The 25,019-nt window shown below is 38.2% G+C and overlaps 1 protein-coding gene across 4 annotated transcripts in view; it reads left to right on the forward strand.

Annotated features, from left to right (window-relative positions):
* CDK14 (cyclin dependent kinase 14) overlaps nt 1-25,019 on the forward strand; it is a 575,870-nt gene that overhangs the window by 329,426 nt on the left and 221,425 nt on the right. For all 4 annotated transcript variants that reach the window (XM_057550063.1, XM_007195799.3, XM_057550065.1 and 1 more), the window contains one exon: nt 14,479-14,599. In XM_057550063.1, the coding sequence (XP_057406046.1) occupies nt 14,479-14,599 (121 nt within the window). The remainder of the gene's footprint in view (nt 1-14,478; nt 14,600-25,019) is intronic.

Here is a 25,019-nt window from a genome sequence, read left to right on the forward strand (position 1 = left end):
CACAGGGCTGGGTTAGGGCTTATTTGACCCCTTTTCTGTCTCTCTTTTAAAAACAAGTATTTTTGTTGAGTAGGTAACATGCGCACAACAGTAATAGATATTTCCAAGACTACAAAACGGGAGTATAGTGAAAACTGTATCCTTCTCCTTCCTGTTTCCTTGTTTCTTTCCCCACAGGCAGGTCGCCTTTGCCTGTTTCTTACGTCTCTTTTCAGAGACATAATATGCATGTATAAGCATGTTTCTTTTTATGCAAATAGTATATATCATGCCCACTGTTCTTTATTTTGCCTTTTCCCTTAGCAGTATATTATAGTTGGTTCCATATTAGTACATACAGATTTAATGGCCTCATTGGCTGCATTTTGACTCTGTACCATAATTTATTTAGCTATTTTCCTCCTGGAATTTGTGGTTATTTTTGGTCTTTTGCTATAAACAATGTCACAATAGGTATCCATGCACATAAGTCTTTCTGTGCATAAATATAGGATAAAGGTGCCATTGATCACTTTCTGAAACTTCTGAAACACACCCAGTGACTTCCAAGTTCAGTTCAACCAGCCAGCTTGGTGAACACATTACTCATTCTGGGCCCTGTCTAGGCTGGTCCTGGGGACTTTCAAGAATCAGACATGGTCCCTGCCTTAAATAAGGTAGTATCACTCTCCAGTGACTGTGATGCTTCAAGGTAAAGTGCTGGGCGACAGATCAGAGGTGCAGCAGAATCTTGTGGAAATCCACAGCAGGGAGGAATGACTTCTGATCTTGGGGATCAGGGGAGAATTTGAGGATGGGTTGGAATTAGAATTCCATGTGGGAAGTGGCAGAGGAGGCACGGGGAGAGGGTTCAGGAAGTGTGGGTGCACCAAAGCACATGCTGGGTGTACTGCCCTCCACACAGGGCCTCCTCATCATACTTGCCATGTGCCAGGCCCCCTCCTGCCTCAGAATGCGGGCACTTGCTGTGCCTTCTGCCTGTAATACTTCCCCAAGATTTTTTGATGGCTTGCTCCCTTTGCAGGGATGCCCACAGGTCATCAGGGCTCCTCACTGTGGGCTCTGGTTATTTGCCCGTGCCCTCCAGGTCTTGTCCTGTCGTGTCAGAAACCGGTGCCTCATGTTCCTGCCCTCTGCTCTTCCTCTCAATGCCACCATGTAAAAGTGCCTCTTATGATGGCCCCTGGCACAGCTGGCTCCTCCCTGGTGACTGGCGCTGCCACAGCGATTCTGGCCTCCTTTGCCATCTGCTCAAGGGCAAAACAAGCCCTTCCCTTAGACTGCTATACAGTGCAGCCACCATCAGGGTATCATTTCCAACAACAATTATGAAAGTTGAGAATTTGGGGAAGGGCAAGGTAGTGGTACTACTCACTTCTGTTCAAAGTGGTTGGCTCAGAACCTGGAGACCCCTCCTTAGCATTGGAGAGAGGGTTCTCTCTGTTTATCTCTTGCTCATCCCTCTCTCTGCCTAGGGCTGGCTTTCCTCTCCCCCAAGTGAGTGTACCCCAGTGATGCTACCTGGAATTCAGGCCCTAAGGCTTCAGAAAGAGGAATTTCCCTCCTTGTGAGAATCTAAGTCTCCTGAGAGGTCTAATTTCAGATCTTGGGGTGGGTCCCCCTTGCATCTGCTAGCCACAGGACTGGGTGCTCTGACCTGCAGCCCCAATAAACAATCATAGCACTTAATATTTACACCAAAACACAACCAACAGTCCAATATCAGTAATCTCGGTAGGACTTAGACTTAAATGTTATTAAGTTGGGCTTAATTGGTCCTGTGCTTTGTAGGGTGAAGAATAGCTCTCACCACCTACCCCTTCTTCAGTCCTTTGGGTTCCTGAAAACCTCTGATCAAGAACTGGGAGAGGCATTGGTGCACTGTCTTTGTGTTCCTTGAGGCAGCAAACGTCTCCCTCAAATAAACTGCAGAGCCTCAGAAACCTATTAGCTCTGCCAAAACAGGCACCCAGTTTACATTAAACCCTTTGGTCTGTTTGAAGCATCCAGATGCAAGTTAATTTCACAGCCTGCCCCAGAACAGTGGGTAGGGACTTGCTTTACATTTATGTAACAGAAATTGCCATTATGTTGCTTTTCTTAGAATAAAGGAACAGTCAGCAGCGAAGGTAAATTCAGGTCTCTTCCTATCAGTAAAACTAAACAACTGGAAGCTTTGAAATGAGTGTGTTTGTACTTCTGCTCATCAAGGTTTTTTTTAAGAAGCTCTCAGGTCTGGGCACACCTCTTTCTGTGCTTAAGTTAACTCTTTGAGAGGCAGCTAAGGTGCCATGCAGAATAAGAGACACCTGCTATCGTAGTTGGAATCTAAGCTGGTTTCACACATATATGCACTTCAATTCATAGGCAGGGATTCCAGTAAGTAGAGGCAAATTGATCTCTTGTCTGAATGTGCTTTAGACAGTCTTGTCTAAGTCCTACGTTTTACAAAAGACTCTGTTATATTGGGATGCAGAAGGGGTGGGACGTGATGGTAAGAAATGGGACAATCGTAAGAAATGATCATCGCTCATAGGGAGCTTATAATATAGATGGAGAGATAAACAGAGATAAACAGATGAATAAAACAGTTTTATGTACTTACTGCCAAATGAGTTGAATAGAGAATGAGATGTGATATAAATTTTGGAGGAGAGATTGATGAATTCTTGAGGTTTCATTCATCTAAATTTTTTTTTAAGATTTATTTTTTATTTTATTTATTTTTGGCTGCGTCGGGCCTTAGTTGCGGCACGTGGGATCTTCGTTGAGGCACGTGGGATCTTTTTGTTGTGGTGCGTGGGCTCTTCCTTGTGGTGCATGGACTTCTCTCTAGTTGTGGCGTGCGGGTTTTCTCTTCTCTGGTTGTGGTGCGCAGGCTCCAGGGGGCATGGGCTCTGCAGTTTGCAGCACGCGGGCTCTAATTGAGACGCACACACTCAGTAGTTGTGGCACACGGGCTTAGTTGCCCTGCGGCATGTGGGATCTTAATTCCCTGACCAGGGATTGAACCAGCGTTCCCTGCATTGTAAGGCAGATTCTTTACCACTGGACCACCAGGGAAATCCCCATCTAAATTTTAAATATCACATTAGATAAAGTTTGAGACATCATGGAGTTTGTTAGGAAAGTAAGTTTATCACTTATATTAAGAACCAGTAACTTGTATATTAATAGCCTTATGGTATGATATTATATTTTTATTTAACATATTTATGAACATCATAAAGAGATTAAAGCATTATATATATATATATATATATATATATATATATATATATATATATATATATATATATGGTTTACTCCTTACCAAAAAAAAAAAAAAGAATCATAGGGGACTTCCCTGGCGGTACAGTGGTTAAGACTCCATACTTCCACTGCAGGGGGCATGGGTTTGATCCCTGGTTGGAGAACTATGATCCCGCATGCTGTGGCCAAAAAAAAAAAAAAAAAAAAAAAATCATGAGCTTTTAGGTAATTTAATCTTACTTGCATTAGGTTTTTAAAATTTTTAAACCCAGGAACAGATTTTTTCTATTGAAATCTGACACGAAGTCCCAAGCTATAACACAGGTAAAAGTAGAGGTGCTCTGGATGAGGTGGGTTTGGTTATTCACCCTGTTGGCCAGGATGACAAACACGTGCCACCTGCTATGGGAACACTGTCTCAGGGGTTCATGATAGGTGCTGTTCTCTCTCTCTCTGTTGGTCCAACAATAGACTCACTGTGGGCTGACGCCCTGCCAGGAGCTGGAGCTACCAAGGTGAATGACGCATGGTCCTCTTTCAGGGAAACTGCAGTCTTGTGTGGGGCGGGGGGGGGGCAGGGGGGCTGATATGTAAATGAATGACTTGGGATGTCCATGCACGCTCAGGGCTGCTGTCATTCAGAGAACAGAGGAAGGCTCACTGCCTGGACCAGGGAGGGAGGGCAAGTCAGGGAAGCTTCTGGAGGACTTGGCCAGAGTATAGGTGTGAAGGGCATGTAGGAGTCCATCAGCTGAGTAAGGCATTCCAAGGAATGAGACCATGTTGTGCAAAGAAACTGACATGAAATCAGATAATTACAGGTAATTTGATAGGCAGGTAACAGTTGCCTATGTTCTGTTCTATAACAGAACATAGAAAGGAAGGGGAAGAAAAAAGGCTGGAGTAATAATAGCAGAATTATTTCTCAGTGTTTGGACTTTCAGAATAAAGCCCAGAGGATCCATTAAGCTCTTTAGCAGAGGAGTGACCTGATCAGATGGTGTTTTAGTTAATGATAATAGCCAATATGTACTGTGTTATTATAGGCCAACTGCACTATTCATCACTTTCCATGCATTTCTCATTTAATCACACAAATGCCCTAGGAGTCAGGTGTGGTCATTGTATCAGGGATCCTAGAAGAAAACAAAGGGCAACTCGAACAGGGTGATTGAGGAGAGTTGGATGAAGGGACTATTTATGAAACTGTGGGCAAGTTTAAAGATGTAAAACCCCTCCAGGCTAGCAGTAGTGGGGAGCCTTTACCATTCTGCTCTGCAGGATTACGAGAGAAATAGATTCTGGAACCTACTGAGCAAGAGTGGTAGCCTTCCGGGACTTCCCTGGCAGTCCAGTGGTTAAGACTCAGCGCTCCCACTGCAGGGGGCATGGGTTCCATCCCTGGTTGGGGAACTAAGATCCCACCCACTTGCTGCGCAGCATGGCCAAAGGAAAAAAAAAGAGTGGTAGCCTTCCAAGGGAGTACTTAGCCACAGCCATTTTCCTGTCCAGCTGGGAAGGAGCCAAAGGTAAAAAAATACACCAACCTCACTTTTTTCCTTCCCTCTGATTTTTGGTCCTTGTGCCTCCCACTGGCCAAACTGCACTTGAGGCCAGGGGACCAACAACTCTGTAATTACAAGCTCATTGAGGTAGGCAGAGAACAGGAAGGAGGAAGAGTCAAGAATGCATCAGGAGAGGCAAATAGAGAATATCCAGCAAAGTTACCACATGCATTTCACACATGAAGCAACTAAAAGTCAGCTAGGTTAATCACTTGCCCCAAATCACGCAGCTTGTAAGTGGGGGTCCCACATGAGCACACAGAGGAAGCTCTTGCACACTACAGGGAACTGTCTCTTCCTCAGACTATGGAAAAGGAATAGGAAGGGCAAACCTGGCAGCTGGGAAACCAGTGAGGAGCTCTTTCTAAGATTCAAGACCCAGAAGAATAAGTATGAAGGCCTAAATGACAGTGCAGTGAGCACAAAAAGAAGGGAATGGATTTGAAACAGTAGAGGCAGAATGGATACAACTGTGGACCTCAACTTCCTTATAAGAAATGATAATATAGAAGACAGACTGTCTTAGATTCTTTCCAGGACAAAAGCTATATGACTCATCCCTGCAGTGATTGTGATATATGTTTATTTCATGGAATTAATGTATCTTTGAAAATATTCCCCAAATGCTCAATATACCTCCTTTTGGAGATTTAAAGTTTACTTATATATTAGTAATGCCCAACTCCAGTATCAGGACAACCAAGATTGTCACCAGATGTCATAAAACATGTTTTAAAATCATCCAAATAAAGTTTAAAAATCATCAAAATCATGTTCATGTCTTTTAGTAGACATTTTCTTCTCATTATAATGTCTAAGTCCTGTACTGAGTACAGTGTTGAGACCCCAAACTATAACTTGACCTCTGTTCAAATAGTATGAAAAGAGAAAAGAAAAAAACTAAAAGCATGGGAGAAAATAATTCACAAAAATTGGGCAACAACCATAAAATTTTTTAAATATCATAATGACTTAGCATGACCTAAACCTTTTTTTTTCCCTTGAATTGGCTCAATGATTCCCTCATTAATTTGAACTGATTTAGTTGGACATTTACCCTTATAAAAACATAAAAACCTCTTAGTTCAAGTTTGAGCATAGTTGCCTATTTTCATCTCATGAAATATTTAAAAAATTCACTTCAGTAAGGACACCTCAGAAGAGCTTTTTCTTTAGGTGTTACTATTGTACATATCCTTCAGATTAGCTTTAACCACACCCAAGTTTGAGGTTTCTGCAAAAAAACAATGAGCCTTTGGGGTCCTGTAAGATAAAGAGCATCCCACCCCCCCCCCCCCAAAAAAAATAGAATTTCTAGAGGTTACTCTCCAAGTTACCGCAGCCTTCTGGCTAACTACTCCGTTTCTGGGGCTACTGCTTTCTGCCAACTTCCACTTTAAAACAGACAAACAAAGTAGCTGATAAGAACTGTTCTTATTTAAGCAACCAAACCCTAATTTGAAGGTTCCTGAGCATTTCTCTTATGGAACTTCTCTTTTCCTTGAGGGCTTTTTGTCTGATTGTTCTATGAGGCCCTCTAGACAACATCAGTCATTTTCTCTTGAGTTTACTTATTCTTTTGGAACCTCCTTTCAGTAAAACCAGCTGTGTTTTCTCCTCACTTCTCTTTCCTATGTCCCCTGCCTCCCTGTCCTCACCCCATCCCTCTCCCTCTCTCACAAGACTGACCTGTCACCGTTCTGGGCTTTGGACCCACTCAGTCTATGCCACTGCCCATCTGGAGCCCAGGAGCATGTTTGTTCCCAGATGCCCAGTCTTTCTGGGGAGGCGGTGACACTGCCTGCATTCACATCCAGGCATAGCCACTTATTACTGTAGACCAAAGGGTAAGTTAGTTTCCTGTCTGTATAATTGGGATGCTAATAATTATATTACCTTCTAGGTTATTGCAATGATTAAATGACATCACACATTTAAAACCCTTAGAATACCCAACAGATTGTAACTGGTCAAGAATTTCTCATCAAGTTTGCCTCTGTATTATAATCACTAGCATATTATCCACGGATTCTCATATTTTTATATTACCTATGGTAAGACTAGGTAAGGGTATTGTCCCCCCTCCTTTTTACAAAATTTTAGGTGGTTTAGGAAGGAAATGGGAATGATTTTCTCATTAAGTCTCCAAGAGGAACACTCACTCTGATTTATTATTTTTCTTCAAAGCTAAAAAAATTAATGAGCATAGGTTGTTATTTCGAATGTTACGTATGTATGATAATTTCATCTTTATACATTGGCTTCTTTCATATTAAGCGCAAAGCATACCTCTGGCATAAAATCGTAATTATTCTTACTTTATTTGACCTAATTATAGTTACAGTTGTTCAATAAATAATCTCTCTTTAACATATACAAATGTATGCTCATAATATTTTTGGTATATAAATACATATTTATAAGCAAATGGCCTAAAAGTTCTGAGTATTATGTCTTGATTTAAAACTTAGATTCTTATGATGAATTTGGTATGTTTTACCTTTAATTTTTAAAAATTGGAGACATCATCATGGATATGGAAATTCATCAAAATTGCCGATTTAGTCAGGTTATGAAATTCATTTTCTATGTTGTGTTGTCATCTAGCATTGGAATAATAACTATGAGTTTCATTAACTGAGAAGCAGAAACTAGAAAATTAAATGTAAACCAGTGAACTGTGAAAATGATGATATATTCACGTATACGCTCTTGAAAATGATTTTGCATTTTTCTGCTAATGCAGATGTGATGTGATGGGATCAGTGAGGTGGAATTATTTACTAAAAAGGGCTTTTTAAGAACTTGAGCATATATGATCCTCATACATTTAATGAACAAGGTTCTTAGAAATATTTTCTTAGGATCGCTGAGTTTTAGTACCTTGATGGACTTTAAAGTTTCCTTAGTCTGACCCATGGGTCAACAAACTTTTTCTTAAAGGCCAGATACTAAATTTTGTAGCTTTACATGTACTACTCAACTCTGCTGTTGAGTACAAGAGCAGCCATAGACAATACGTGAAAGAACAGACATAGCTGTGTTCCAGCAAAATTCATTTACAAAGACAGGTAGCCAGCTCATAGGCCGTAGTTTGATGACTCTGATCTCAGCCCCCTTATTTTACACATAACATAAGCAAGAGAGCTTAAGTGACTTAATCAAGGAGACACAACTAACTCGTTAGTGTCAGAACGACTGTCAGGCATTTCGTTTTTTTCTTATCACAAGTCTTCCAATATGCAGACTACTGCTCTGGTAGCAAAAGCATGTTTCTTATGTGGTAGTCAGCCAAAGAACTCTGACTAATTGGTCTTACCACCACTCCTGTTAATTTCATGTAAAGCAGTATTTCCCAGAGGAATATATTGTTTTTATCTTCTATGCAAAATAGAAAATAAAGTCTTCCTATATAAAAAATTTAATTCTTTGAAAATTTCCTTTCTTGTTTAGAATGTCTTTATTAAAATATTATGATCATTTCTGTTATTTCAAATGAAAGATGTGAAAAAAGTGCCCTTGAGGATAGACAGAAGTTAGGCATAATTTATTAACTTAAAAAATTCAAAGGTCAGAGCATATATATGCTTATATAAAAATATAAGATCAGAACAAAATAAAATATTGCCTTAACATGTTTTAATGTCTTCTGGACTTAATTTCATTTTAATTAGAGTTTGTTTTCAGAGATTACTCTTATTCAGTTGAAAGATTCTGACAAATGCCAGTCATAACATTTTAAAGGGATTTTGGTATCCTGTAAAGAGTAGCTTCTGTTAAAGTAGAAATCTGGACAGAAAAAAAAAACCAAAGATGTTTCATTTAAAGGAAAGGAAAGGAGATTATAATTGTTATCTCAAAACTTTTTTTCCACTTTAAGAAACACCATGTGATATTAAGTGTATAAAAAACATAGACCTGTCCCTAAAATGCTCACATTTCCTCCTTTCTATTATGGCAAATATGGGGCAAGAGGTTTGGAGGATGCTTATAGGGGCAGATTGGGCATTCAAGTCTTTTATTATTCACATTGAAGAGTGTTCCGATTAAACTTTAATTTTCAGTAAAATTAATCTCAGTAAATGTAGGTCATTTATTGTCTAGAATGTATTTCGAAATTGATAACTATTTGCCGTGGACAGACCTGAGGCTAGTGTAATACTCTAGCAAGAGATGATGAGGACCTAAGGAGAGGAAGAAAAGAGAGCAATTATAAAGTAAAATCCATTGAATTTTTTAATTTTTTAAGTGAAAGTGAAACCGTGCAACTCAGATTGGGACTTGAACCCACGGGCTGGGACTCAAACCCAGCCAAAACCCAGATTGGGACTTGAACGCACGCTCTTTCAACTGAGATCACACACCTGGTCTCAGGACTTAATGAAGTTCAGGTTCTTGATCTCTCATCGCAGAGAGAAGTCAGTGAGAGACAAAGTTGATAGGTAGGAAGTAGATTTATTTAGAGAGAAACACACCCCACAGACAGAGTATGGTCCATCTCAGAAAGGGAGAGCAGCCCCAGGGTATGGGGTTGCCAGTTTTTATTGGGGTGGGTAATTTCATAGGCTAATGAGTGGGGGGAGTATTCCAGCTATTTTGGGGAAGGGGTGGGAATTTCCAGGAACTGGGCCACTACCCACTCTTTGACTTTTAGAGTCAGCCTTGGAACTGTCATGGCACCTGTGGGTGTGTCATTTAGCTTGCTGATGTGTTACAATCAGCGTATACTGAGGCTCAAGGTCTAGTGGAAGTCGACTGTCTGCCATCTTGGACCTACTTGGTTCTAATCAGTTTATGTTGTGTCCTCGGGCTATGTCATCCTTTTAAAGGTTGTGCCCTGCCCCCTTCCCTCCTGTTTCAAAAGGAGCCTATAACGAAACAAGACTTCCGGCTTTGGTGAATGGATGGGTGGTGATGTTTAGTGGTGAGTTATAGAACACTGGAGGGGGTACTAACGGTTGGAGAATTGGGGACAATAAAAATCTTAAAGATACATATGGAGGATCTAAGTTGACATTTTTTATTTAGAAATCTAAAGTTTTAGGGGAAGATTGATAGTAGAGATACATATTTGGGATCTTCAGCAGACAGATAGTAACTGAACACATGGGAGTAAATCAGATCCTCCAGGAAAACTTGTCAAGTGCAGAGGCAAAAGGTTAAAGCCAAAACTCTGGGCAACACCAGAAGAAAATGCTTTTTTGTTTTGTTTTGATTGATGGTTGTTTATTGATACACTGTAAGAGCAGCAATAATGAATTTTTAAAAATAGCTTTAGCGCATCATCAGATACTTAATGTAAACCCTCTAGGAGGGAGAGGACACCATTAAAAATGTCTACTTAAAATAAATTCCAGGCCAGTTCTCAGGACTGCGGAATGGGAAAGAAATATAAAAGCCTTCCTCTGCCCTTACTCCGTGGACTAGCTCACGGAATAGAGAAGTCTTCCCCTTTTCAGCCTGACAGCCTAATGGTAAACTGTTACCCAAGTATGTCATGTCTGTGTGGAATCAAGTTGTGAAGAAAGGAGCCCCTTTCCTAGAAATACTGATTTTGTGATTAAGAGCAAGACACTCTTTCTGATCATTCAGTTTGGGGAATGAGGTAAGGTGAGAGAGACGTGTGGGAGTTGCTCTAATATAAAATACAAAACCACTGACAAGCACAGAACAGGGGCACATCCTCTGGAAAGACTGAAGTGGTGAGAGATGTTCCTTTATATTGTATTTTAGTTGGCTTTCGCAAGTCCATCTACCTTTTGCCATTATTCCACTTAATTCAAAAGAAACAAATCAGTGTTGCCAGTTCTTCCTCAATTCCTTAGTCAAAGCAAAGACATGGGAATTAGTATTCTTGAGCCCCAATGCTAGTATTAGCAATTTTCTCCGTGGAGTCAGAGGGATAACTCAAGTCTCCAACCAATGTTACTACCTGCAAAAAGGATGCATTAGAATTTGAAAGAATAATTAGATGTGCATAGAATAGAAATCTAATGAACATGAGTGTACAGCTAAAAGAACTTTTACTGTTTGGGGAACCTAAAACAGTTTACTGGTAAATTGCATTTGACCCTGGACTCACAGCATATTTCCTGTATTAACGATGCAATTGGCCATAGAGACTTGCGGTTGGGGTCCAGTTTAGTGCCTGTAGGACATCCTCAATCCCTATGTCTAGTGAGGAATTGGGTAGACCCAGATCTGAAGCCCACAGACAAGTATGAGCTGGAGATAAAATCTTAAGAGAAGTCACCTAGGGATGACAGTTAAAACACAGCATTAGCCACAGTTACCCACAGAGTGAATACATTTAGAAAGCAGTGGTTTAAATATATAACTCTAGACAAGTCCAGCAGTTATGGGGCAGATAGAGGAAGATTCCAGAAGCAGACCAAGTCACTCCTATTATCTCTAGCATAACTGAGAAGTCAAGGGAGTAAATTTAAAAGAATGGGAGTGGTCAACTGTATCCATTGCAGCTGAGAGAACTTTTAAGATAAGGTCTGAAGAATCTCCATTGGTTGGCGCTGAAGGGCTGGTCTTCTGAAGGCAAATGTTGGAAGAACTGTCACATGATTTACTTTGTGTCCCTGCCAGAGGGTAGAACCAGGCTCAGGGTGGCAGCAGAAGTTAGACCATCTTATAGAGATATGAAAAGGAATTCTTTCCTTGGGTAAGAGCTTACCTGTAAAGCTTCTTAACTCTTCTGGAAATCTAAGATTCTACTAGGCTAGCTAGAATCAAGGTTGTCCAACTTTGAATAATTGGCAAGAGGGCTTGAATGATAGGGATTTTTTACTCCGCTCTTAGGGTCTTTCCTTAGTTAGAAGTGGTAACATCTTCAAGTTAGATACTCTGAATCGTTAGGCAAGCCATTTTAGGTGCCCAAAGGAACATGCACCCTTTCATATGTACACACTCAGCCAAAGCAGCAGTGTATAAATAACCTATACTCATCTAGTTAGCATTTCACTTTGCTTTTTGACTCTTAATTCAAACTGAACATTAATATAAGAAGTTTTGATAATAACCCATGAACTTCATCCTTTTTAGAAGGTATTGTAGCTCTCTTCCTGTAGTGTTACCATAGCAACTGACAAGGAACAGAGAAAGAAAGCTTTCACACATGCTGTGCTAATTAATCCTGTCCTACAGTTTTCCTTCAGCCGGAGGATGCAGTTTAATAAATTTTGCATAGTAAGCGTGTTTTGATGCATGAACTGTATAAATAAATAGCAATATCTTTACTAAATATATTTATTTAAAAATGCAGTTGTATATTTCTACTTCAGGGTGTACTTTTTCTTCTTTTGAGTCATTGTTTTAATAATGTGCTCCCTCCCTGAAAAGTTTTGGGATTTATCTTTTTAACTGAACATAAATATTTTTAGGGTTAAAACCTTTTGTTTAACAATATACAGGACACTCTCCACAAGAATATGTTTTAATTGACTCTATTATAGTGAGATGTGAAAGAGTTTTTCTCAAGTGACACAGAAGAATGTATCTTAAAGATATAATAACATGCTTCAATATGACACATTTACATGCAAACCATTTTAAGAAACTGTCTTAACACATTGAAGAGTTAGATATTGAAAACTCATTTTCAGTGTTGATTTGGGAAGTTGTGTGACCCATGTGAATGGAGTTTGGGCAGTCCTTGACTGAAACAAGAGATGGAGAAAAATAAAGTAGATGAAGAGCTTTTTCTATTTGTATTTTTCAGAAATATTTAATCAGTTTTACAAACTTATATTCAGAGTGGGCATAACTGACCTGAAGTCACATATCATTATTTAGATTTATACTATTTCTAGGTGATTTTGAGGTCTGGTTCTCCCTTTAAAACTGGAGGTATCACAATTTTCTATAACCAGTCTGGTCTTCTGAGCTGTCAAAGAAAATCTCAGATTCTTAAATTCTCCTATCTGTCTGGCCTAGCTTTCTGTCAACAGGGCCTTGGCAAAACCAAGGGAATCCAGCCTGAATGTTTTTGGCATCCCATTTGCCTTGACAACAGCATATGGAACAAGTCAGAACCTACTTCAGGACTTGTGCTTATTAGCTCTTTAGTCTGTATAGAAACATGCTCATTTGAGGAACTAAACTTTTTGATGGGATCACTAAACTCTGGAAACACTTTACCACCCTGACTGTTTTATCTGTTGTTCAGTTTTGCCTTATTTGAGGTAGGATAAAACCTTGCAGAGAAAAGGAGTAGAGGTTATTATGGAAATCTGTTATCAGAAATAATTATTCTATTCATGTGCAGAAAAGTTAGGGACAGTACATGTGTAGGTATGTTTGTGTGTGAATAATCTGTACATTTTAATATAGAATACTTATAAACATTAGTCAATTTATAATATGCCATTGTGTTGTTATAAAAACTGCATGGTAGGAAAAATTGAGTTATTGTAACCATAGTTGAACTAATTAGAAATTCATCTTCTCACCAGATGCTCTATTAATTTTAACATTTACATATAATACAGTAAAGGGAATACCAAGTGTTTAATAAAATGAGAAAAGTTATGTTCCTAAGTACTACATAAAAATTTAAATAATCAAAACATTAAAATAAATATGGTAGGTTCACTGTAAAAATGTTTATTCGCTTTGAGCATTACAGTGATAAATAATACTTTACACTTCTTGTTAATGGACATACCCAGATAGAAAGCTATCGCACAGATTTTTTTCTCTTAAAAAAATAACATCTATAGATTTTGTGTTTTTTGAAGGAATTATGTATTCATTGTAGAAAACTTGGAAAAAACTCAGAAAAACTTATTAAATTAAAAAAACCAGATAATCTTGTATTCCAGAACTAACCACTAAGGTTATTCAAATATATTTTCCACCAGTCTTTTTTCAGTGCATAAATATTTATGGTTGTGAGGTCAAACTGCGTGTAATTTATCACTTAACATTTTATTGTGACCACTTTCCCAATTTTTAAACATTCTTAGAAAACAATTTAATTTATTATATGGTATATCATCATTTCCACATACCAGATTTATTTAACTATTCCTTTATAATTATTTATTTATGTGGTTTTCAAATGAACCTCCTGAATAAGCATTTCTTAGTGAGTGTTTGACAGAACCCTGAAACCAAAAGAAGTTTTGGAAAAAACCTTTGAGAAAAGAGTCATATTCTCATCTTTCAGATTCACTGTACACATTAGAAAAATTAAGGGCAGTGAGAAGTCCCACAGTATGGAAACCTGTTTTACTTTTTAAACCATCTTTTCTCAAAGGTATTTGACCTTGGGACTTTTCCTTATCACACTTATTTGTAACTCTCGGAACTAAAGTACCATGAGACATTCTTTGGAAAGTCCAGGAAATTTCTAAGCTTCTGCATAGTATCAAATAGTTTATGAATCGTTTGTTTACTCTCCTGGGATATTTTTTTTTAGATTCTTGGTGCTATATTAGGAAATATAAATGATTTATTGGTTATTAACATGTATTTGAAACAGGTAGACCACAATATGCTTTCCCCAACCTTTCTAGTAACCTTGACATTGCATTTGTGATTCTGTATTATAATATCACGTTTGACCTTTTAAAACTGTGAACGTTCAAATTTAAATTCCTTTGTTTTATTAATGCCTATTAAACTTCTTTATGTTTCATGTAACCCACAGGTCTTGCAAGAGCAAAATCCGTCCCTAGCCACACATACTCCAATGAAGTGGTTACCTTGTGGTACAGACCTCCAGATGTCCTCCTGGGCTCGACAGAATATTCCACCTGCCTTGACATGTGGTGAGAAATGGAAGCTTTACTCTAGCTAATTTATCTGTAGTGCTTGGTCTGGGTCAAGCCTAGACAAACATCCTAACAGTCTGAATGAAGATTAATGGTGCTGGAGTGTTGGCCTGTGTGTGGCAATACCACTGGAGTTTTTGAAAACATAATTGGGAATGTTCCCTAATCAGGGACTCCCTTACAGATAGTGTCTGGTAATGGTTCTTGATGGACAGGGGCAGAGACATTTTTCTAACTGTCAGTTTGGTGATTTTTCTCCCTAAGGGTCTTAATTTGTAGATTTATTTTATAACAAGGAAGTATATATCTCCAAACAGCAGTATGGGTTGGAAGTTGTAGGAGCATGTTTAAATTCACAACAGAAATCCGGTAAGTGGTCTGAAAATTTTGCTGTGACTGTAATGTACTAAATTTGGTACAGTATACCCCTGAAAACTGTTGGTACCAATTATCCAAAATGAAATAAAATGATTACTTTTTAAAAATATCAGAGTAAGTTTAATTTCAATAGAGTCACAGTTTTACACAGTGGTTTAGCAAAACTTAAAAATCTATTACAGGAGGCCCAAAGACTGGCAAGGTTTAATGTGTAATTATTATTAATGATAAACTGTGATGAGTTTCCAGTCTAGTGTGATCTAAATCAAATAAGGGATAACCTTCTTTTTAGCAATCAGGAAAGGCTTAATAGTGAATGTTGAAAATGTCATTTATTAATAGAAAAATCCCTTTTCTAGACACAATTGTGTTCAGAGTAAAACAGTTCACATAGCACATGGCTATTTGATAGCATGAATCATCTTACATGAATGATGATGCCCTACATACAGAATTCAGCTACGTGTTCGCATAATGTTTATGACCTCAATAAAGCTTCAGCATGTGTCATTTATCTTCTTGCCCTGTACTTACTTCACTGCTCTACCCTAAATAATCTTGAACTTTTAGTAAATTAGGCTGTGATGAGGCTTGGCTTCTTCCCTGATATTTTTTATCCAAACTTTCTTTCTTCCTTCCTTCCTTCCTCCCTCCCTCCCTCCCTCCCTTCCTTCCTTCCTTTGTTTTCGTCTGCGTTGGGTCTTCGTTGCTGCATGCGGGCTTTCTCTAGTTGCAGCGAGCGGGGGCTACTCTTCATTGTGGTGCGCAGGCTTCTCATTGCGGTGGCTTCTCTTGTTGCGGAGCACAGGCTCTAGGCGTGCAGGCTTCAGTAGCTGTGGCACGTGGGCTCAGTAGTTGTGACTCACGGGCTCTAGAGCTCAGGCTCAGTAGTTGTGGTGCACGGGCTTAGTTGCTCCGTGGCATGTGAGATCTTCCCAGACCAGGGCTTGAACCCATGTCGCCTGCATTGGCAGGCGGATTCTTAACCACTGTGCCATCAGGGAAGCCCTGATACAAACATTTTATGGAGAGAAAACAATCAAGTTCCTTGTGATGTAAGGTACAGCATAGATTTACTTAATTTAGATTCCAACAACCCCTTAGGAATGGGATTTGGGCATCTGTAAAGCCACTGAAAATATATGCAACATTTTGTGTACACGTGGATATATTTGTTTTTATGGGGTGTAGATCTGTATGAGTTATAGAGTGTTTTTCTCTATTTTTTGAGAATGGAAATTCTAGATTGTTTTTCAGTGAGGTAAGTTAAGGACTCTGCTAATAGAACATAGTTTGGAAATATTTGTGGCTTGGAGCCAGTTTTGTCTTAGTTGCTTGGCAGGGCAGTTAAGACTCTACCCTCAGAATGAGGAGAAGCTGTTTTTTTATACACTAGTGGCTAATTTTTCCCAAACCTTTGAAAGTGCTCTTTAAAGTACAGAGGACCACATGGATTGGGACTTGCTAATATGTCTGTTTGTGATATATAGTGTTTGACTTCCAGTCTGTGCCTCTCCACTCCCCCTGCTCCCCAGCCTTTCTGTGACACGTATGTGCCTGTTTGTGTCCATTCTCTTACGGAAGAGGGCTTGGTTGCTTTCTGCCAATTTGCTTTAAGCAGAGACATAATGAAGCATAAGAAGAAGATGGTTATTTAAGTGGAAGGGAGGAAAACTGATATAAAATAATAGACCCCAAATGCCCTTTTGTCTGCATGCCAAGATTATTCATTGCCAAAAGCAAATAGTAAATGTGTTATGTTGGAGCAGTTTCCCATGCTTATTGGCTCTTCATTTCTAAGCCCTAAAATCTGAGTTATGTCTATGCTATGCCTGTCACTCTGAATCTGATTTCATTCCAAGCCATTTTCTAAAAGCCATTTTATTTTCCTATAAGTCAGGTAAAAATGTATGTATTTTTCCAGTTAGAGAAAAGCTCACAGGACAATGATTTTTTGCATAATTAGTGACCTTGATGCTGGGTGTTCAAAGATCTAGGAATGGGACTATAATTGAGTCATGGCTCAGCTGCACCAAAGAGAAGTGCAAATATTAAACCATAGACAATAGCAGGGAGGCAGGTGGCAGTGGTTTCAGGCTATTTTTACAGTTAATTTACCATCCTGGGGCAGTAGGGTAGTAACTAAAAACTAATGATCCCTACACAGTGTTAACAATTTCCAGTTTTCTGTTTAAATAGCTTCGGGCAATAAAAATATTAATGAAGAGACTTATTCATTAACATTGGCAGCAAGCGATGGAAGTCAGAGCTCTCCCTGTTATGATTTACTGCTCTAGGTCTCCAGCACGGTGGTGATGTATGAATATAGTGTGCGATTTGAGAACTCATCAAGGAAGATAGTTTTTGACACCTTTGTCTGCCTCCGTGAAGGAGGGTTTAAGCAGAGGAATCAAATTGGACTTTGTCTCGTGTATAGCTTCCCTTAATTCTTGGATTTTATAACTCTTTGAAAGTCAAGGCATAGGAAATCATCTTTAAGCTTCTAAACCAAAAAGGCTTACCAAGTACTGAAAACCACATTAAGAGAAGTGCAAATGTGAAAAGGAGCTTATCTGTGTAGTTCCTCCCTTGTCAAGGAGTTCTGCTCTAGCTGTCGAGGTCATTGCTCTTAATAAGCCTTATATTCCTTTATAGAAGCTCATAAATATGTTTAGAATGGCATTTGTTTTCTAAAGCAGAAGGTCACTTGGGATTATTTTAAGGTATTAATTTTTAGCATAGTGACTAAGTTATCTGTAGCTAATAAATATCTCATCATCACGGTGCTTTTGGAGGGACACAATATATAGTGATACCACCTTGTGTCAATTCCAGCGCTCCCCAACATGGTGTGTAAAGAATGATAGCATGTCAGTCTCTCCCTTTCATCATCTTTTTCAAAGCTAATTAACATATTAACTATGCTTGTCAAAATGTGGGGCAAATCGTTTATAAATAAGCCTGTCAAATGTAATGAGATTGCATATTAAATCACCCTTTTCTCTATAGCATCTCTGATTTAGGATTAAAATTAATTTATTTAACATTGTAGCAGCTGGGTGGTTAGAAAAAAATTTCCATACCGATCTTGATATATAGAAAAACGTCTGCATCAAAATTGATTTTGCATATATCAGAAAAGAAATTGCCTATTTATTGAGTATTATAAGGCCAGTTAGCATTGCATTTTATTAAATAAGCCTAATCACCATACATACTGGCAATATAGAGTTCTGCCATCATCCTTAATGATCTCTCCTGAACCAAGGAAATTTATGTAATAAAATGAAGTTTCCTAAGGACTCAGGCTTGTTTACCAGTGTTTTAAGAGAATCATAAATTGTCTTAAGCAATAGTAATAACAATGGTAACAATAATAGATACTTTTACTGAACACAAACCGAATTCTAAGTCCTCGTACGCATTTTAATTACTTACCTACTGTTCTATGATACAGTGAAAGAAAACAAAACCCAGGGAGACTAAATAAGAGAGTAAGGGTCATAGTTAGTAAATAGAGCTGACATTCAAACTCAGAGCTAACCCACTCCAAAGCCCTTTCTCCTTATAACATATTACATAATCTCTTAAGATGATTTATAAGCAATTGTTTTTTATTTTACTAGTAAAGTGATTCCAAAACACAAATAAGTAAAATACCTCTTTGAGAATTTAGGCTATGATCTGAGTCATGTTGGATCCTTTCCATATTTCAAACAAAGTAGGTGGCTTTCCCTCTCACACAACAGCCTTGCAGACTGCTTTCTCTCCTCACATCAATAGTCTATATTATATAATTTTATTCAGGGTGGAGTTTTCTTGAAATAAACTTAAGACATGAATCATTGGATTGAATACATTTTCATGAGACCAATATCTATACTGGCAAGTGTTTTCACAACTTCTAACCATTACTCATTTACCGCTTCTGCTAAAACGAATGTGTCCATTTAAAAAAGAATGCTAGTAAAAAAATGAGAATTTGAGTTCATGGGCTACATAAAATCATCTGTCAACATTATTTACACATTTTCTAATTAATCAGGTCATGAGACCAAGGAGGATTCAAATTAGTCACTCTGAAAAGTAACAACTCTTTAAGAGCTCTTGAGAGCTGCTCAAATAATACATGATCCAGATGACTTGCCAGTGTAGCCACTGACAATGCAATGGAACATGACAAAAGAACAGGGATAGTCAGAAGGGTGTCTGGGGGACAAAAGCTGAGCTCCTGGTGGCAGCAGTACTTTCTGAGCCACTCCCACTACTGAAGTCCCTTAAAATTGCGATGACCATAGAGTATATTGTCCATACCAGGACACTTTTTAGAGTTAATAGTAATTCTGCTAGGACAATAGGTGTAAAACAGGGATGTAACTGTGGCATGTGGTCATCTTACTCATAAAGCACTGGAGCAGTAATTTGCTAAATACTAGTAGTCAGAAGAGACAATGCATTTGAGTGCTTAATTCACACTGAAGGGGTACTGGCTATTCCTTTTGGAAAACTTCTGTTACATTGCTTTATAACAAATTGTCTCCAAAAGTACAGTTCTCTAATATTAGATTATTATGACATTATGGAGTGGCTGCCACAGTGCCGCATTTAGTGATGGCTTTGGAATGCTTAAGGGAACCTGTCCTCTTATCCTATCAGAAGCTTAGCGTGGTTATGGTTATTACATCCCATGTTGTTTATCAGTGTGTGTTTGTGAGAGAGAGTGTATGTGTGTTTTCAATGGATATGTTTGGTCACTTGTTAATGATGGGTTGGCTAATTCATAACATATAAAATGAGACATTGTATATGTAGTTTTCACTACTAAATATTTTTAAAACAAATAAAAATTCCCCCACTTGTATCAAAGTTGGCAAAGTAATTGGTTACCCACAACTGGTTTTTGGATAATTTTTAAATAGCCAATCACAATGACTAAGTTTCATGATACTAAGATAGCCCTTGGTATACTTAGCTGCCTCACTGGTTCATAGCTGCAAGAGATGGATAAATGCGGAAATTCTTTAAGAAATATATGACTCCATAAATGTTGAAAATAGTGTTCTTATCAGCTTTTGGAACATCAACCAGCCAAGCTAAATATTTTGTATTTCTATTAAAGTATACAATCCAAGGGTGCTATAGAATATATCAAAGAAATAGAAGCTGTTGTATTTGGTTTTAGGGAGATTCACGTACTGTCTATGTCTAGAGAATTAGAGAGAAATTTTGGCCCAGGATGTTCTCATCTTACGTGTGTGTGTGCGCATGCACATGCGTTTAATTCGGAAATATATGTTAGTACTCAAAGTTTGGAGAGCATTGGATGTTCACTAGTGCCTTTTATGTTTTACAAGTTGTGTATTTTTTCATGTAGCTATTGATTCTCTGATCATGGTAACTAACAGTGGTTTGCTGTATAAAAGAGGCCATGTTATGGTAGAAAATACGTTGAATGCCTAAATTAGGCTCTGCCACTCCTTACCTGTGTGAATTTAGTTGACCAAATCGCTTAACTATCCTTATCTTCAGTTTCCAAATCAGAAAATTTTGATAATTAAACCTATTTCAGATATAACTAGTTACTAATAGCTGCCACAATAGAAACAATAACAAAAGTAGTAATCTCCTGCCTCACTCATACTCATCCTCTAATCCTATTTCTCAGAAGTAACTACTACTTTCAACTCTTTTAGGATCTATCTCCACATGTCTTAAATAATTTTTTATATTGCTATCTCTAAGTTACTATTTTAGACATTGCTACTAAGTAAGTGTATAGTAGACAAAGATTTAACTTTCTTCCATCAACCTTCCCCCAACTCCACCTTCATCTCATTCTCCCAATATAGAATCTATATCACATTTTGAAATATTAATATGTAAATATTAATATTATTCATGGTGAAGTCAAGTAGTGTTCATGATTATGTGTCCTTTCTTGTATAACCTTTGGTTTTTCCTGGACTTTATGATTGTCTCTGCTTTTTATTAGTTTAGTTGTCTTTGTCCTTACTGTTATTTATAGTCATAAAAGATGTCAATTATATATGGAAAATATTTTCCAAATGCTCAAACACATCAGCAAATCTGTCAATTCCATTTAATTTTCTTGATATCTCCCTCCCTCAACCTTTTCCTTGAAACTTTCCTCTCTCGGCTCTCTGATTTCTTGCCTTAGCACAGCTGAACATCTGTCATCTTAGGACTTCCGTTTCCCCCCTCTCCTGTTGTTGTAGGTCCTAAGCTAGTTGTTCTCTGTTTCCCTTCACATCTGTTCTCTACCCTCTTCTTCCCTGCCCTATGTCCTGGATGGCTGACCCCTAGGGAATACGTCCTCCAAGCTGCCTTGGCTACTGGTTCCCAATCGAGTTCAGGCAATGGAAAAGTATGAGGACTGAATATTCATCCCTACTTCTTCCCTGCTTTAACCCATAGTTCTCGGAATGGCTAACTACAACTTCTGTGCAGAAGCACTTTTTCATGGCTCTAGCTGTCAATAGATTTCCGTAACATTTGGCCTTTATGATCCTAGGGGCAATAATGGCTTTTAGTTTTTTTGTTTTTTTGTTTTTGGCTGTGCCACATGGCTTATGGGATCTTAGTTCCCTGACCAGGGATTGAACCTGGGCCCTCGGCAGTGAGAGTGCGGAGTCCTATCCACTGGACCTCCAGGGAATTCCCGGCTTTTAGTTCTAAGGCAAGTAATGGCTTCCTGCTGTTGCTAGCCTCTTAGTGTTTCAATATGTCCTATTAGTTCTGTTACTCCTCTGTAAGTAGTAAATTCATCAGAGTCTGTTCTGGGTTGGATTCATTTTCCTTCTTACCTTTACTGATTATAGAGTCCTTGTCTTCCTCCTTTAGTTTCCTAAGAAAGAATGCATTAGAAATATAAGTTTCAAATTCTTAGTTTTCTCGAAATGTCTTTATTCTGCTCCCACACATGATTGATATACTTTGGTTGAGTATATAATGAGGCTTTTTTTCCCCTCAGAATTTTGAATGTATTGCTTACTTTCTTTAGAGCTTCTAGTATTGCTACTGAAAAGTCTGATTGCATTCAGATTTGCAATCATTTGTGTGCCTCATCATACTTTCTCCCTGGAAAGTATTAGGTTCTTACATCTATCCCTGGTGTTCTGAAATTGCTTGATAATGAGCTTTGATTGTATCTTTTTCTGTTGGTGCCAATTAGATACACAGACCAATTAAACACATTTTTTACTTAATTTCCCTTTTTTCAGCTCTGTGCCTCACTCTGCTCTCACCTTTTATCCTCAGTTTGAGGACTTTTGGGTTTCATTTCTCCAGAGGATAAACACTCAGTGTCCTGCTGGTGGGTTGGGGTGAGAGATGGTCAGAGAAGGCCTATGGGTCAATTGCTTTGTACAAACTTTCAATCCTCCACCCTGTTTCCAGTTGTCAGACTCACCTTTACACTTTCCAGAACTTATGTATCCAAATCATGTGCCTTTTCTAAGTTGTTGTGGATAAATACTCTGTCTATAACTTGAAAAGTTGTAGCTGCCTATGGTCTGCCTAGATTGCCACACCTTCATCCACAACTTACGAAAAAAATTCTCTCTCATATTCTTGTGTGTCCTCATCTAACTATTTTATCCTTGTTTAAAATGTTATTCCTTAACTGACACTTCAGTCACTTTTGGGAGGGAGGGGGAGTTTGTGTACATTTTACCGAATATCCTACTCTTATTGATAATTTAATCTTCGTGGCTTTACTTATGGACAATTGACTGCTAAGGTCCTTGTCCTAGAGAAAATTGTGACTTTGCTTGGCCACATATTTGATTTTGCAAGTCCTGATGAGTGGGAGCCAATCAAACAGCATGGTGCAGGCAGGAGCATCTTGACTGCCAGCTTCTTAGTGTGGTTGTGGAAATTTATAATCCTTACCATTTAACTGTTAATGCAGTAATGACAACTTTATTTATGAAAACAAATGTGAAAAGAAAGCCAAGCGCTTTCTGATAAGCTAGTGATGGAAAGGAATAGAATGTGAAATGATAGTTTTTTAAAAGATAAAAATTTTACATGAATTAAAAGAAGTGATTGCAGAAGGTAGTTCTCTGATCAATGGCAATGTGTGAATCCAACGTGAGCTTACTATTAAAACAAGCAAAAGCAATCAGTGAAACTCTTTCAACAAATGTTCCAGTCAATATGAAGTTTCTAATCCAATGAAGGTAAAAAAGTAGGTTGTTATCTTACGTGCACAGGGAAGATATGATTGAATGGCAATGTGATTGGAGAGAAGCTAGGGGCTTATATAAACATCATTGTTGGTAAAGGGATTTGGGTGTCTACTTCATACTGTTCATTGAAGGACGAAAGTGGGGACCTCTGTGCTATTGTGACGTTTGTGATTTAATTCCTCAGGACACTGCATTATCTAGCATGTACTTTAATTAGGAATCACATTTTCATTTACTGGTATTCTGTTCTATGAATTAATGTAACTTAAATATACTAGTAGCTTTCTTGATTTTAGACACTATATTATGTATCAATAAACTTAGATATTTGGGGGCTTTTTTTTTCCAGTTTTGCTCTTCAAATGTAATGTCCTTAGATTCCTATTGGTAAAGATGTCATTGGGCAAAAAAAGAAATAGTACAATAATTGAAAAAGAAAGTCAAACTTAACTAAACTAGCCTATCAGTGGCCAAGAAACAGCCTGCTTTAAATTCCATTAAAATATAAAACAAAACTTAATTATAGTCTGTGACAGGCATTTAGTAATTACTAAGGACAGAATCTGAGTAGCTTCCTGTTTTCCTGTACACATGTGGATTGTTCCTCTTTGGTATGGCATTTTATATTTCTCTGTATTTCCATGTGAGACAGTAGATTCTAAGAATGAGATGTTCACATAATTGCATTTTCTGTAGAACTTGGCAAGGCATTTCTATTCTTTCTCATTGATAATTCAGTGGTTCTTCCTTGACAGCTAGCTTTCACCATGTTTGCTTCTGAAGACAGAATATATTCATAGCCTAATGTAGACTCAACAAATTGAAAAACTTTATTATATCAACTATAAAAATTTTCATCTGTTTGTCATTTTTAATCCTAACATGTTTAATTTAGAAACTGTTTCAGAATTTTAGCAACCCAGTGAAATCAATTCATAATTTTGTTTTATTAGGTTTTATGGCCATTTTATACCCCTGCCTCCCAAATCTGAAGATTCTTGGTTATGCTGTTCACACTAGCTGGTTGGTGGTGGCACAGAGGGAAAAAGAACCTCTAGAGTCTCAGGGCCAGCCCCCTTCCCACTAAGATCTCCCTTACACAACATGATTATGCTCGGTCATTCATTCATTCATTTAACAAAACCTTATAGAATGTCCAGAGGTTCAAGAGTGAAAAAGACCTGGTCCCTGTCCTTCAGCAGCACCCACTGGTGTTACAGCATCACACAACTCCAGGGGGCGTCATTCACATTGTAGTCTGTATGCAATGTCTAATCTATACAGCCACATTCCAGGGCAAGTCCTTGAGTATATTCCAAGAAGCCCACAGACTTCACCAAAAAATGGACAATGAGGATTTATGGTGGGAAAGTTTTTGCCTTCAGATCTTCCATGTGTTATCTAAGAGGGCTGTCATAGCAGATGGTTGTCCAACATTTCACTGTCAAATATCATCCATCTAGTCGTATACCTTAGTGGTGCTCATTCCAACGTTCTTAACCACAGACCATCTAAGTACAGCTATGCCATTTGGTGACTGGGACTAAATATATCAACTTACCACTCTGTAAACTGAAGTTCAGAATTCTCCTTTCAGGAGAGTAATTTACATGATTTCAGCAGTGATTTGTCTGTGTGATATGCTAGATGTGTATCTCTAAAAAGCTTGCTTTAATGTGTCATTTGCTTTGATCTTTAAGATAATTACCCATGAACAATTTTTTCCTAATTCCCCACATTATTGCAGGATGATTAATACATTTGCAGGGAGGAATCTTATAATATGACTTCCTTGTTTTGCATCAGCTGTCATATAAACAGAAATTAAA

Source organism: Balaenoptera acutorostrata, chromosome 7 (genome assembly GCF_949987535.1).
Source record: "Balaenoptera acutorostrata chromosome 7, mBalAcu1.1, whole genome shotgun sequence".
Taxonomy (NCBI): Eukaryota; Metazoa; Chordata; class Mammalia; order Artiodactyla; family Balaenopteridae; genus Balaenoptera; species Balaenoptera acutorostrata.